This window comes from Oryx dammah, unplaced genomic scaffold (genome assembly GCF_014754425.2).
Source record: "Oryx dammah isolate SB20612 unplaced genomic scaffold, SCBI_Odam_1.1 HiC_scaffold_8, whole genome shotgun sequence".
NCBI classification, from domain to species: Eukaryota; Metazoa; Chordata; class Mammalia; order Artiodactyla; family Bovidae; genus Oryx; species Oryx dammah.
Window position 1 is genome coordinate 42711866 of NW_024070192.1, and position 14885 is coordinate 42726750.

Sequence of the window (14885 nt, forward strand, 5' to 3'; positions counted from 1 at the left end):
CTTTGTCGGGCCTCAGACTTATGAGAAGATGCTGAAGGGGACAGGAAAGCAATGGCTTAGGTAGACTGGGTCCTGGGAGCTTGGGAAGCGGTGACCCTGGGAGGGGGAGCCTTGAAAGCCCTGAGATTCTCACACTGAACAGCCCAGGCCTCTTTGACCTTCCTGCCAACTCTCTTAGCCATTCATCTCCTGACTGTGGTGACAGGATAAGGTGACAATATTTCAAGAGCTCATCGGGTTCAGCCCCTGCTCCAGGGCTGAATTACAAAAATACCTCCATACATTGACACTATGTAGCAGGCATTAGGCTGGGCTATTATTTTTATCCTCTGAATATACTGAACTTAGTCCTACCTCAGGGCCTTTGCACTTGCTGTTCCCTTTGCCTGACAGGCCCTTTCTTCAGAATTTTGCAGAGTTCATTTCTTGTTAATGAGGTATTTCCATTACCTGTTCTGAGAAGCCTCTTCTGAACACCCAATCTAGGGTAGGAACCCTTACCCTTCATCTAACATATCACTTTGTGCTTTTTTTTTAAATATTGATTTATTTGTACGCATCGGGTCTTAGTTGTGGTATACAGACTCTGTGTGCGTGCTAAGTCGCTTCAGTCATGTCTGACTCTTTGTGACCCTATGGATGGGAGCCTGCCAGTCCATGGGATTCTCCAAGCAGGAATACTGGAGTGGGTTGCCATTTCCTCCTTTAGGGGTCTTCCCAACCCAAGGACCAAACCCGCATCTCTTATGTCTCATGCATTGGCAGACAGGTTCTTTACCATTAGCGTCACTTGGGAAGCACAACGGACTCTCTCTGGTTGTGGCCCTTGGGCTTAGCAGCTCCTCAGCACATGAGATCATAGTTATTTTAGTTCCCCGACCAGGGATCCAACCTGAGTCCCCTACATTGCAAGACAGATTCTTAACCAGTGGACCGCAAGGGCAGTCCCATCACCTTGTCTTTATTTTCTTATTTATTTATTTGTTTACCTATTTGTAGTCTGTAAGGTCTTTGAGAATTAGGGATCTTGTCTTTCTTGTTCAGCAATATAGCCCCAACACCTAGCAAGAGGTCTGGCTCATAGTAGGTACTCAGTTATAAATATTTCTGGAGTGAATGAATATACAAGTAAAGGGTACTATTATCTTCACAGTAATCCCACGATTTGTCTCTACTTTGCTGGTGGGGATGCTGAGGCTCAGGGAGGCTGAATAATATCTGAAGGTCACACAGTTGGTAATCAGTCAGGCAGAACTTGAACTAGGCTTTCTGACACTGGGATCTTTAATTGCTATGTTCTGTTGAGTCCTCAGCATTTAGCACAGAGCCTGCTCTTTACTTGATGCTTAATACGTTTGCTTGAATAATCTCATGAATGAATGCGTAATTAGCCACATGTTATGTCTAAGTCACCTCTCCAGGTGGGATGAACTTAGAGATCAGCACTTGAAAAGGAGTTTTCTTGGTTGACTCTTTCTGAAGCTTTTATTAGGGCGTGAGTGTGGGCCGAAGTGAAGGCTGCATTGCTACCAGCCCTGCCTCCCTACCAGGTACGAATGGTTCCGGGAGCTGGAGCTCAAGTGGTACGCCCTGCCAGCCGTGGCCAACATGCTGCTTGAGGTGGGCGGCCTCGAGTTCCCAGGGTGCCCCTTCAACGGGTGGTACATGGGCACGGAGGTTGGAGTCCGGGACTTCTGCGACGTCCAGCGATACAACATCCTGGAGGTAATGAGGACTGTCCAGCTGGGCCGGCTGGAGGTACGGGCCTGCAGGTGGGGCCCCTGGGACGGACTCACCCCCATTTCTCTGCCTCTACAGGAAGTGGGCAGAAGGATGGGCCTGGAAACGCACAAGCTGGCCTCACTCTGGAAGGACCGGGCTGTTGTTGAGATCAACGTTGCTGTGCTCCACAGTTTCCAGGCATGTCTGCTGTCTGTGGGTCTGAAGGTGCTCTGGTTAGAAGGTTATCTGGTGCAGCCGCTCATGTCATTCTTGATTTTCCCCTTACAGCTTTGCTCATTTATTCGTGCATCCAACAGTGTTGAATACCCAGTTTATGTCAGGTGCTGGGGGATACAGAGACAAGCCCTCTCAGGTCTTCTAGTGTAAACTTGAATGCTTCTAGCAACAGGCAACTCCTTATCTCTCAAGACTGGTCAGTCCTGGCGTTTGAACACTGAATCCTATCCTCTCCCAATTTTCAAGGACTTTTATTCCTGAAAATCCTCTCCCTCTCATAGCAGCTGTCTCCTTATCCACTGGATCATTTCTACTGATGACCAATAAGGTGTAATGATTCCCATCTCAAAGAGATAAATGACTAGCCAGCCAAATACTCCCCCTAAGCAGCTACTACCTGGTTTTTCTACTTCCATTTACAGTAAAACCATTGATGTGCTAAGTTGCTTCAGTCATGTCTGACTCTTTGTGACCCATGGATTGTAGCCCGCCAGGCTCCTCTGTCCATGGGATTTCCCAGGCAAGAATACTGGAGTGGGTTGCCATGCCCTCCTCCAGGGGATCTTCCCACCCCAGGGATGGAACCCAGGTCTCCCGCATTGCAGTTGGATTCTTTACCGTCTGAGCCACCAGGGAAACCCCCAAACCATTGAAAGACCTCATAATACATTCTCACCTCCCACCTCCTCCAGTCAGGCTTTTATCCTCCACAGCTCTGCCAGTCACACTGGAATTCTGGCTTTTATTCAAACTCACCAAGATGGTCCCCACTGTAGGGCCTTTGCACTTGCTTTTCCCTCTGCCTAAAACTCTTGCCACAAATCATCCTATGACCAGCTCCTTCCCTTCAGCCAGGTCTCGATTATCACCTCTTCAGAGGAGCCCTCTCTGCACCATAAAAACGGCACGCTCACCCCTCCTTCATCCTGTCTCTTATTCCTTTACCCCTTTCTTCTCCTTCACAGTCCTCATTAGATCCTGACATAGTCCATCTTTTCCTTTCTGGTTTTCTTTCTGTGCTTATTTTCGGCTGCACTGGGTCATCGTTGCTGTGCACGGGTTTCCCTCGTTGCTGCGAGCGGAGGCTGCTCTCTGGTAGTGGTGTGCAAATTTCTCATCGCAGTGGCGTCTCTTATCGTGGAGCGTGGGCTCCTGAGCATGTGGGCTTCAGTACTGGCAGCACATGCGCTCAGTAGCTGTGGTGTGCGGGCTTAGTTGCCCCGTGGCAGGAGGGATCTTCCCGGATCAAGGGTTGAACCCATGTCTCCTGCATTGGCAGGTGGATTTAACCACTGGAGCACCAGAGAACTCCATCTCCTTCTTTCTTTGTTTGCCCCATTAGAATGTAAGCTCCATGTGGCAGGGACCTTGTCTCTCTTGTTCACTGCTCTACCCCTGGAGCCTAGAAGAGTGTCTGGCACGTGGAGATGCTAAAAATGTATTCACTGGATGAAAGACCCAGAGCCCATGTCCACACGAGCAGTGGTTACTCTCGCTTCCCTATCTGGGCAGCAGCGTCCACCACACACAGCAGGCTGGTTTCTGTGTGGGGCTGAGCCCTCTGGCCCATCTGCTGCTCTCTCTCATATAAACACTCCCCTTGTGGGAAGGAGCCGTGCGACGTGTGAAGCTATTATTGCTTTAGAAGCTGGAATCATCTCCACAAAGCTGGCAGGTGTCCTGGAAGCCTGGCCACTGGGCTGAGAGTCATCCATTCATTCAGCAAAGTTTTATTGTACATTTTTCATGTGTCAGGCACTAGGCCAGGCCAAGAATATGAGCAGTGAACAAAACAGATAGAAACCCTGACCTTGTGGAAAGTAGTGGGAGCTGACTTTAAACACCCAGTAAATACATGCGCACTGTTCCCTAGGGCTGGTCACCCTATAGACAGGTCAAGCTCATGCCTGACTGTGGGGAGTAGGGGGCGTGGGGAAGCTCTGAGACAAGACAGGAAGAGCCCCCTGCAGCTGGCCCAGCTTGGGAAGGCCCCAAGGCTGTGGACCACACATCCTGACCCTGGAATCAGCTCTGACACTGGCAGGATGTGGATACATCCCAGAAAATCTGCTGACCCTCAGCAGTCTCCTGACCACTGCTGACCACGTCCCTCCACTGCTTGAGAGTCTCCAGGCAGGACTTCCCCGTGACCCTCCTTCGGGGTCAGCTTCAAAAGACTTGGGCTCATTTCCTCATTTGCAAAACAGAGATAATAATGGTACCTCCCCTCACTAGGTTACAGTAAAAATGAAATGAAAACCAATGCAAATTGTTTAGCTGCACTCCCTGACCCACAGTGAACACTCAAAAAGCATTAGTTGTTTTTTTTTTCTGTTTTATTTATGTATTTGGCTATACCTGGTCTTAGCTGCTGCACATGGATCTTCAGTCTTCCTCGCAGCATGCAGGACCCTTTTACATTGTGGCTTGAGGAGTCTTTTAGTTGCAGCATGTAGAATCTGTTAAATATTAATAGCTCCTCAATAGGGATCAAACCTAGTCCCCGCTGCCTCCCACACTGAGAGCTCAGAGTTTTAGCCACTGGACCACCAGGGAAGTCCAGCATCAGTTTTGTCGTTGTTATTATTTATTACTGTTGCAACCATCCTCACCACTATCACCATCAGCTCCTGAGCCTAAAACTGGTCTGGCATCCAGCAGCTGCTGTGTGAAAAGTGAAGTGTTAGTCGCTCAGTCGTGTCCGACTCTTTACCACTCCAAGGACTGTATGTAGTCCACCAGGCTCCTCTGTCCATGGGATTCTCCAGGCAAGAATACTGGAGTGGGTTGCCATGCCCTCCTCCAGGGGATCTTCCCGACCTGGGGATCAAACCTGGCTCTCCTGCACTGCAGGCAGACGCTTTACCATCTGAGCCACCAGGGAAGCCCCCAGTTGCTGTGTATTTAAAAGTTTACAAGGCGTGCCTGGTCGTACTAGCCCCTCCACCAGCAGGCTCCTCTCCTGCCTCCTGACCTGGTCTCAAGCAATGCCCGTCCGCTGCCTAACTTGTACCCGTCTCTCAAAACTCACCTCTTCTTAGAAGCTGTCTCTAAAGAACTCACCTCCTCTTAGAAGCTGTCTCTAAAGTCCCCCATCTCTGCTCCGGGACCCTGTCTGAGCATAGCCCTCCTTTAGTCCTCCGTCAGCACCTGCTCTGACCTCCGTCGTAGCTTCTGTCAGACCATGTGGAACGGCTGAGGTCCTTCTTGCCTCCCCACAGTTAGAACATGATCTAAGGCAGAAACGGGGCTGCGTCTTCCACCTCTTTATGCAGTTTCTGGTAGATAAAAATAATAATAGCAGCTAACATTTACTGAGCATGTTTTACGCTTTACTTGTTAACTATTTTAAGATTTTTAAAAATTATTTTTGGCTGTGGTGGGTCTTCGTGGTTGTGCACAGGCTTTCATCTGGTTGCAGCGAGTAGAGGCTGCTCTCTGCTTGCTGTGCGTGGGCTTCTCATTACGGTAGCATCTCTTGTTTCAGAGCATGGGCTCTAGAGCACATGGGCTCAGTAGCTGTGGTGCATGGGCTTAGCTCCCCATGGCAGGTGGGATCTTACTTCCCAGACTAGGGACTGAACCCATGTTCCCTCTTGCAAGCAGATTCTTAGCGATTGGACCCCCAGGCACATCCCTTATTTATTGCATCCTTTCAACAGCATGATGATGTACCAACTGTTACCATCCCCATTTTACAGATGAGGAAACTGAGATTAAGGAACTAATAGCTCAAGGTCACAGAGCTATTGAGAGCCCAAGGTTTGAACTACTCCGTGAAACAAATGTCTCTTGACTGCATGAGTTGCGCCAGACAATGTGGCTGCTCTTACTGAATCATTCCAAAAAGGCTCAGGCCCCTTGGATTCTAATTTTAAGACGTGGGATATGGTGGTAATTTGTCTTCGATACGCTGTAGTTCCCCCAGGGCTTCAGCCCTCTTCAGAGATGTCTAGTTCCTTCTTAGCTGAGACAGCCACTCCTTTGGGAGGTGATTCCTAGAACTCTCTGCCAACAAGTGACAAAAAAGGCACTGTGGTTAGATTCAACAGCATCCAGAGAGCCATTTGCTAGGAGTTTGGGGAGAGTGTGAGCATGGCCTGAGAAGGTGGACACCGCCCCCAGAGGGCCAAGGGCGGCAGCCTGTGGTCTGAGGGCTGACCACGGCTATTGTGCTTGCTTGGGCTCCTCAGAGGCTCTGGCTGTACCTTGCATTTGGGTATTTATTTTCATCAGTGAGAATGGGTCCAGGGGATTGCACTCCATTTTTACAGATTGCCAGGCCCTCCCATGGTCCATCCGGGAGCCCTGCAGCTCACCAGCCACTCTCCTTACTCCTCTCATCCACTCGCCTTCTTGCCCACTTCCGATTTAGAAGCAGAATGTGACCATCATGGACCACCACTCCGCTGCAGAGTCCTTCATGAAGTACATGCAGAATGAGTACCGCTCCCGAGGGGGCTGCCCAGCTGACTGGATTTGGCTGGTCCCCCCGATTTCTGGAAGCATCACCCCCGTGTTCCACCAGGAGATGCTAAATTACATCCTGTCCCCTTTCTACTACTACCAGGTAAAAGAGGGGGCTTCCTCTACTCTCTCGGGAACTCAGGGGTGGAGACAGACTGTGTGTGTCTGCACATGCATGTATGTGTGTGTGTGTGTTTACGTGTGCTTGTGTGTGCTCACTCGTGTAGGACATACAGGGAAGAATCAGGGACACAGAGGCATATATTTAATGCTTTCTGGGCTTCACTCAAGGATGCTTTTGTCCATTTCCACAGAGGTGAGACTGAAGGAAACACCTTTCATTGTACCTTTAGTAGCCCAGTGCTCTGCACGCCCATTGTGCCCACCTGCCTGGGAGGGGTATGGACAGTCACAGAGCACCGTGGTCAGGAGCCTGGCTCCCAGTCACATACATCTGGGGTGATTCTCCCACTTCCTAGCTGTGTGATCTCAGGTGGGTCATTGCACCCATCTAAGCCCTGATTTTCTCATCTCTGAAAAGACGGGTATCAGCTCCATGATGGCAGAGGTGGTCAAGAATCCCGTGAGCCAATGTACAGACAGCTCAGCCCAGTGCCCTACCCAGAGTGTACTCAGGAACTGCCACCCAATGAAACGGGCTCTTTTTTTCCTTTTTATCAAAAAGGACCTTGGTTAGATTTAGCGAGCAGCTTCCTTGCTCTAAAGGTGAGAAGGAGGGTGACTGATTGCCCAGGACACTGTAGGCCTGTTGTCACAGCACCTCCTTCAACTCTCAGCAGCATCCCAGGTCAGACTGTGCATGACATACAGTCTATGTAGGCTTCCTAGTAGTGAGACATCAAAAGGAAAGAGACATATGGCCCCTCCTTCCAGGGGGACAGTTGAATGAAAATCAGCGGATCTGTGCCAGACAGGAGCTTCAAGTTTGAGGGAGACAGACAGACGCAGCCCTTCCCTGTGTGGCTTTCAGTGAGGGGGTGCGGACAGGGCCTGCTTGCCTCCCCACCCCGCCCCCAACTTACGAGGGGCACAAAGGGCCCTCTGTCTCTCCAAGCCAGAACCAAGCCAGGGCCTGTCTTGCCCACATAACTGCCCTATTTTCTGAAGGTGGAGGCCTGGAAAACCCACGTCTGGCAGGACGAGAGGCGGAGGCCCCAGAGAAGAGAGATTCGATTCAAGGTCTTGATCAAGTAAGTGGGAATGGTCGATGCTGACATCTGAATGGCAGCCCTTCCTTCTAGGCCTTGATGGACAGGGAACAAAGAGAAAGGGTTTGGAGGGCCTTCTCTGGCAGTCCAGTGGTTAGGACTCAGCGCTTCCACTGCGGGGTGCGCGGGTTTGATCCCTGCTAGGGGCGCTAAGATCCCACATGCCTCATGGCCCAAACACTAAAGCATAAAACAGAGGCAGCATTGTAACGAATCCAATAAAGACTTAAGAAATCTTTTTCTAAAAGCATATTAAAACTATTTTAAAAAAGAGAGAGAAAGGGTTTGATTCCCAGACGGGCGTGCATGATAAGTCACTTCAGTCGCGTCTGATTCTTTTGGACCCTATGAACTGTAGCCCGCCAGGCTCCTCTGGCCATGGAATTCTCCAGGCGGGAATACTGGAGTGGATTGTCGTGCCCTCCTCCAGGGGATCTTCCTGATCCAGGGATCGAACTTGTGTCTCATTATGTCTCCTGCATTGGCAAATGGGTTCTTTACCGCAGGCGCCACCAGACCCCAATTCCATGGGTCACCTGCCACCTCTGCCCCAGAGTTCTCTCTCCTCTATTTTCCCAAAGGACCTGAGTGGCAGGTTGAGCAGGGGAGGGGAGTGAGACAAGGTCTCACTCCAGAAACCTGGATTCTTTTCCCTCAACCTGCCCTGCTTTAAGCTTCCTTTTAGGAAGGCTGACTTGGCACCTACTCTGTCTGTCCCCACAGAGCCGTGTTCTTTGCCTCGGTGCTGATGTATAAGGCCATGGCATCCCGGGTCAGAGCCACGATCCTCTTTGCAACAGAGACGGGGAGATCTGAAACGCTGGCCCAGGACCTCGGGGCTTTGTTCAGCTGTGCCTTCAACCCCAAGGTAGCCGCCTCGGCCTGTGTGTGGGGAAGTCTGGGACGAGTTACAGTGATTGCTCTGCTCCTAGATAGCCCTGAGCCTCAGGGCATACTTTGCAACTCTGTGATAGAAGGAGAGATATGTGTCCCGGGATTCCCAACTTACCCAGTAGATAAGCTTTTCATAGTGTTCCAGGAAACACAATTTGAGAAACATGTTCCTAATGATGCCAAGTCTCCATGTACATGAACTGTCCCAGGGGAATTTTATTCACATTTGCAGAGCACCTCCTATACGGGGTGTGGGGCTAAAGGCGAAGGACGCAGAGAATGGATAAGATGCAGAGAAATAAAACGAAACCCCGAAGGGTGACTCATTCCCTCTAGCAGTGTTGGACTCGAGCCTCTGTCACTGAAGTCACTGAAGGCATCCCAGGTCAGGCTGAGGCCCTGACGTATTTCACCTGAGATTAGCTTCAGGCAAAGCATTTGTGTTCCCAAGATGCCAAAGGAGTTGAGCAATTTTGTAACCCACTCATCCTGTTTTTTGTGAAAAATATGTCCACATTCTCGGAATCCGAAATAGCAGTGGAAGTGGTAAGACGTGATGTGGGACATGAAGTGTTTTGGAGGCAGACGCGCCCCCCCCCACCCCCCCAGGGCTGGCTGATGTGCTAGCTGTGGGAGAATCAAAGAACCGAGGACGCTGTGTGCAAATAGATTAGGTTGGCAGGGACTTGTTAAGTACTTACCTCCTCCATGGCAGGCACCAGGGAACAGAGCTGATGACAGGGACCCAAGCGATGGATGCCTGGGGAGGGCGTGGAGGGAGTCAGCCTGGGAAGCGAGGGCTGACATCCACCCTGGGTACTCTGCAGGTTCTCTGCATGGATCAGTACCAGCTGAGCCATCTGGAGGAGGAACAGCTGCTGCTGGTGGTGACCAGCACTTTTGGCAATGGAGACTCCCCTGGCAACGGAGAGGTGGGTGGCCCAGGGCTCAGGGCCCAGGGGGCTGGGGGCTGGTAAGGGCCGGAAAGGACATGGGGACTCAGCATGTCCTAAGGAGGGCATTTGGGAGTGAGAGCTCTGATCACTCTGGGTTGCCCTAACGTTAGCCATCAACCTTCCTCCTTGGTAATTACTGGTGTATACTCGAGCCGCCAAGCCTATGATGTGCTTAATATATTTCAGTAAATTGACCTGCCTTTTTAAATTCAAAAATTCATTTTTAGAGGAAACTTTATATCAGTCTCACAAATAGAAAGCCAGCAAAGAGTGGTCCCACGTAAATCCAATGAAAGTCAAACAGTTATTGAATTATAGCCAGATACTGTTGCCTAATCATGGCTTGCTTTGTTCTTCAAAAAGAGTAATAAGCAAGTATTAGAGAAGTGTTAAGTCTCTATTGGCAGTGATCTGAGATTTTTCTCTAGTGTTCAGGACAAGAAAATAAAATAATTGAAACAGGAGTAACTATTTTAAAATTATAGAAAAAAGAATATTTTCCTACCATGTGATTTGATACTATTTTCCATCTGAAGTTATCTTGGAAAAAAACAAAGTGAAAATGTTAGTTGCTCAGTCATGTCTGAGTGTTTGCGACCCCGATGGACTATAGCCTGCCTGGCTCCTTGTCCATGGGATTCTCCAGGCAGGAATACTGGAGAGGGTAACCATTCCCTTCCTGGCCCAGGGGTCAAACCCAGATCTCCTGCATTGCAGACAGATTCTTTACCACTGAGCCACCTGGGAAGTTATCTTGAGTTTCTGGGAAATCAGGGTTATTTCAGAGAATATGGGACCAATCATCAATCTGACAAGAAGAAAGGCTCAGGTGCCATCAGGAGACCCTCTAGAGATACGCTGCTATTAGACAGCATCCCCCGCCCGGCCAGGGCTGGGCTCTCCTGGGTCCCCCATCAAAGGTCAGGCCCCCATGAGTTGCTGAGGCTGAAATTGTCCCCAAGTCCCAGCCAGGTGGTCCACATAAACCAACTTCCACTTGAGGATCTTGGACTTTGTCCTGCCAGATCTGGCCAGTTTTCAAATGAGCCACTGGATGACTAGGAAAAGCAGTGCTCTCATTAATCGTGTCCTGAGACTTCTATGATTCTCTTTCTAGAAACTGAAAAAGTCCCTCTTGATGCTGAAAGAACTCACCAACAAGTTCCGGTAATGCCCTTCCCCGCTCCCAGACTCTGGGTTCCATCTGACGATGGAGCTGGGGATGTACAAGAGGGGGATTTCTCTGGGACGTCCAGGCCCAAAGAGAGCCTGTCCTCAGGGATGTCGTGGGTGTCAAAGCAGGAAAACCAAGTACCTTTCTCGGGTCTGCAGGCCAAGGGTGGGGTTGGTCTTGGGAGTTCGGCAGTCAGGGAAGACAGGAACGGGATGCGTGCCCTGGTGATCTTTGCCCAGCTGGCATGAATGTGTCCAGGGGCTGGCCTATGGCTTGTTGGCTCTGGGGCAGGTGGCAGGCCTGCTCACCCAGGCTCCATGCGTGTCCTCCTCTGGCAGGTACGCCGTGTTTGGCCTTGGCTCCAGCATGTACCCTCAGTTCTGCGCTTTTGCTCACGACATCGACCAGAAGTTGTCCCAGCTGGGGGCTTTTCAGCTTGCCCCAACTGGGGAAGGGGACGAACTCAGCGGGCAGGAGGAGGCCTTCCGCAGCTGGGCCGTGCAAACCTTCAAGGTTGGTTCACAGCTGGGAGCTGCCCCACCACATGGGCAGGGAGGCTGTGGTGCGCTTGTGCCCCAGACACCTGTGCCAGGCATCCTGGCGGTCACTGCCCCATTGGGCCCTGTAGGCATGGTCCGAGTGTGGGCAGGGTCGCAGGTTGGAGGACTCAGGTCACTGCTGCACCCCAACAGCCGCCAGAAGAGCTCCACTGAGATGTGTCCCCCAGGTGGGAGAAGGTGGATAAGATGCTTCCCTGCCCTTGGGGAGCTATGGTTTAAGATCTTGCCCCTCTCTGATTATCCAGGTCCCCTCCTGACATCCTTGTCCTGTTTCAGTGTCCCAGCTACAGAGAGCTTGGAGACAGGGCTATCTCAGTAGGTCTTTAGGGCCTGCAGCTTGACCCCACTGACTGAGAAAACTCATCGAAGCAAAGTCTTTCACCCCGCAGCGGGGCTTATGAGCACCAGCTTGAGAGGGGCCGGCATGATTCCCAAGCCCAGGTCTCCTCCACATGATTCCACATCAGGAAAATGGGAGCAATCAAACCTGTCTCATGGTGTGGGCATGCAGATAAAAGTAGACGCTGTCATTATTAATAATCATAATAGCAGCAACAGCTTCTCCGTGCTAGGACCAGCCACTTTATACAGTCTTCATAATAGCCCTGCCAGATAAGTGTCCTTAGTAGTTAGAGCACTTAGCTCAGTTGTAAGGAATGTGGTAGCCCCAGGGGTGGTGATGCTGCTGCTGATGACAGGAATGGTTATTAACACTGGTCTGTGCCATCTTCGTCCAGGCAGCCTGTGAGACATTCGATGTCAGTGGCAAGCACCACATTGAGATCCCCAAGCTCTACACTTCCAATGTGACCTGGGACCCACACCACTACAGGCTCGTGCAGGACTCAGAGCCTCTGGACCTCAACAAAGGTATTGCTTCCCTGCGCCACACGGAGCTTGCTTGCCCTTCCTGCCGGGGTGGGCGTGTCTGAGTCCTGAGCCTATGGTCAAGGAGAACACTCTGTGTGTGTGTGTGTGTGTGTCTATCTGCATATGTGTGTTAGTTGCTCAGTCATGTCTGACTATTTGCAACTCCCTGGACTATAGCCCGCCCAGCCCTTCTTTCCATGGGATTCTCCAGGCAAGAATACTGGAATGGGTTACCATGCCCTCCTCCAGGGGATCTTCCCGACCCAGGGATCGAACCCAGGTCTCTTGTGTCTCCTGCAATGGTGGATGGATTCTTTACCACTGGGCCGCCTGGGAAGCCCAAGGAGACCACTAGGACCCTCTGAACGGAGGCAGCTAGTCTAGGGCTACCAGGCGTCTCTCTCTCATTGGGTCCAAGAGTCTGTAGGGATGCAAGACCCAGGGCTTGTCTGGTCTCTGAGGAAGGGTATTCAGAAGGAAACTCTGGCAGGGTAGTGGAAAGAGAAGGGTGCTCCCGTGTGCCGGACACTGTGCTGGGCTCTTTGTCCACCTACTCTAAGTGACCTCTGACACTCAGCCCAAGTGGAAAGCACAGACAGAGAAACGGAAGTTCAGGGAGATGCGACAAGTTGCTAGCACAAGGCCAAGCTGGGATTTGGGCCCCAGCCTTCCAGCTCCAGTGGCATCCGGGTATTAATGAAGGACATTTTGCAGAGGCAATTCCAGGCTGCAGTCCGGGAACTCTGGATGGCCCCTATTGCTGCTGTGCTCCCATGATTCCTCTTGTCTTGTACCACAACTGCGGTGGTCCTGCAGGTTTCTGCATGTTTAGGATATCCTCAGCTTCAACTATGCTCTCCTGTGGATCCCAAGCCATGGGATGCTCTAGAAATCCCCATACTGGGGGCATCTAAATTGCATTTCCCAGCATCTGGCAGCAGCACAAGCACCTTCTGTCAGAACAAAGGTCTTAATTTGTGATTGAGAAACATAGTGGGAAAAAACAGGCAGGGAAGGAAAACCCCAGCACCGTCAATGTGCGGCACCCAGGGGAATGTCGGGTGTAGTTGATTCAGCACGCGGAGGCTGCCCCACCAGTACTTACGAGCCACATCGCCACTTCACCGTCTCTCTATTCCACAGCCCTGAGCAGTATGCACGCCAAGCATGTGTTCACCATGAGGCTCAAATCACAGCAGAATCTGCAGAGTCCGAAATCCAGGTAGAGCAGAAGACAGGACTTCCGGGGTGAAATTCCACAGATTTTACTTATTCATTTTATTTTTGGCAGCGCTAGCTTTCTCTAGTTGCGGTCTGCGGGGGCTACGCTCTAGTTTCGGAGCACAGGTGGAGCACAGGCTATCTAGGGTGCACAGGCTCTGATAGTTGCAGCGCACGGGCTTAGATGCTCCGAGGCATATAGGATCTTCCTGGACCAGGGATTGAATCCATGCCCTCTGTGTTGGCAGGCGTATTCTTTGCCACTGGACCACCAGGGAGGTCCCCACAGATTTTATTTTAATCTAGGGAAGACCAAAGTAAGTCAGTCTTTGAAAAAAGAAAACAAAAGTGTCTGCTGGCCTTAGCTATGGTGCTATTGGTAGGACCAGCTAAAGTGCTCACCCCTGTGGCCACCAGCACCTTCACATCAGGTCTGCATTAACCACGAGCCAGTTTTCCAGCTTGGGAATCAGGCAGCTGCTTTACTTCCTGTCCTTTGTGATTTACCTATTTCACCAAAAAAAGGAGGGCAAGAGAAACTCAAACCCTTTGACGCTTTCTTAAGAACTTTCAGAAATTTTGACAGGGCAGGACTTTTCCCCACCAGGCAACCAGTGTTGTGGATTCTCCAGAGGTTTATCTGTGCTGTCCTTACATTCATTAGCAAAACTGGGCTGTGTTCTAATAAGAACCACATTTGTGCTAACACTAGGAAAGGTTTGTCCCAATGCCCACGTATCTTCCAGTGGCATGCTCTCTTTAGGCAGAGTCTGTGGCCAAGCTTTCGTGGAGGGTGGCATGGGAGGGGTACTGCCTACCCTCTCCCCACAGAGAAGCCATGGTCCCCATCAGCCCCCAGCCCTCTTGAGCACCCCAGCCCTAGGATGCCGGCAACCTGTGTTCATGGAACCAGGCAGGAACACGAAAGGAGGGCGTTTCCTGGGGAAGCTGGCCCACCCATCAGGGAGCATGGGAGGAAATCCTGGTGGCGTCATCAGAGGCCTCTTTTTCCTTCTCCAGCCGCACCACCCTCCTGGTGGAACTCTCCTGTGAGGGCAGCCAAGCTCCAAGCTACCTGCCGGGAGAGCACCTCGGAGTTTTCCCATGCAACCAGCCAGCTCTGGTTCAAGGCATCCTTGAGCGAGTGGTGGATGGTCCTGCCCCGCACCAGCCTGTACGCCTGGAGACTCTCTGTGAGAATGGTGAGCCTTCTGCAGGGGAGCTTGGCTGAGGTGACCTCAGCATCCTCCCACCACCTCCCCCAGTCCCACTGATGGGTTGTGATGCAGACACTCATCTAGTCTTGTCCTTCTGGCTGAGTAGGGGGCTCCTGAAGCCTGCCCCAAAGTAGCCTTGCAAATAGTTCTGGACTATTTATTCTGGGCTATATATTCTGGACTGTAATAGTTCCAGCAAGAAGGGATTCTTCCTTGAACTATTTGCCCAACACCAGAGGCTGGGCTGTCTTTCCCCTTCATTCGTTTCCTTAACTGGCCACTTCTGTTGATTGATTCATTTTTCCATCGAAATTTTAACCACTCATATCTATATACCA

General features: G+C 51.1%; 1 protein-coding gene across 3 annotated transcripts in view; it reads left to right on the forward strand.

Annotated features, from left to right (window-relative positions):
- The window catches only part of NOS2 (nitric oxide synthase 2), a 42031-nt gene that overhangs the window by 19704 nt on the left and 7442 nt on the right, over nucleotides 1-14885 (forward strand). For all 3 annotated transcript variants that reach the window (XM_040243954.1, XM_040243956.1, XM_040243957.1), the window contains 11 exons: nucleotides 1551-1725; nucleotides 1819-1920; nucleotides 6335-6529; nucleotides 7555-7637; nucleotides 8379-8523; nucleotides 9377-9481; nucleotides 10623-10672; nucleotides 11018-11192; nucleotides 11977-12109; nucleotides 13253-13331; nucleotides 14351-14532. In XM_040243954.1, the coding sequence (XP_040099888.1) occupies nucleotides 1551-1725; nucleotides 1819-1920; nucleotides 6335-6529; nucleotides 7555-7637; nucleotides 8379-8523; nucleotides 9377-9481; nucleotides 10623-10672; nucleotides 11018-11192; nucleotides 11977-12109; nucleotides 13253-13331; nucleotides 14351-14532 (1424 nt within the window). The remainder of the gene's footprint in view (nucleotides 1-1550; nucleotides 1726-1818; nucleotides 1921-6334; nucleotides 6530-7554; nucleotides 7638-8378; nucleotides 8524-9376; nucleotides 9482-10622; nucleotides 10673-11017; nucleotides 11193-11976; nucleotides 12110-13252; nucleotides 13332-14350; nucleotides 14533-14885) is intronic.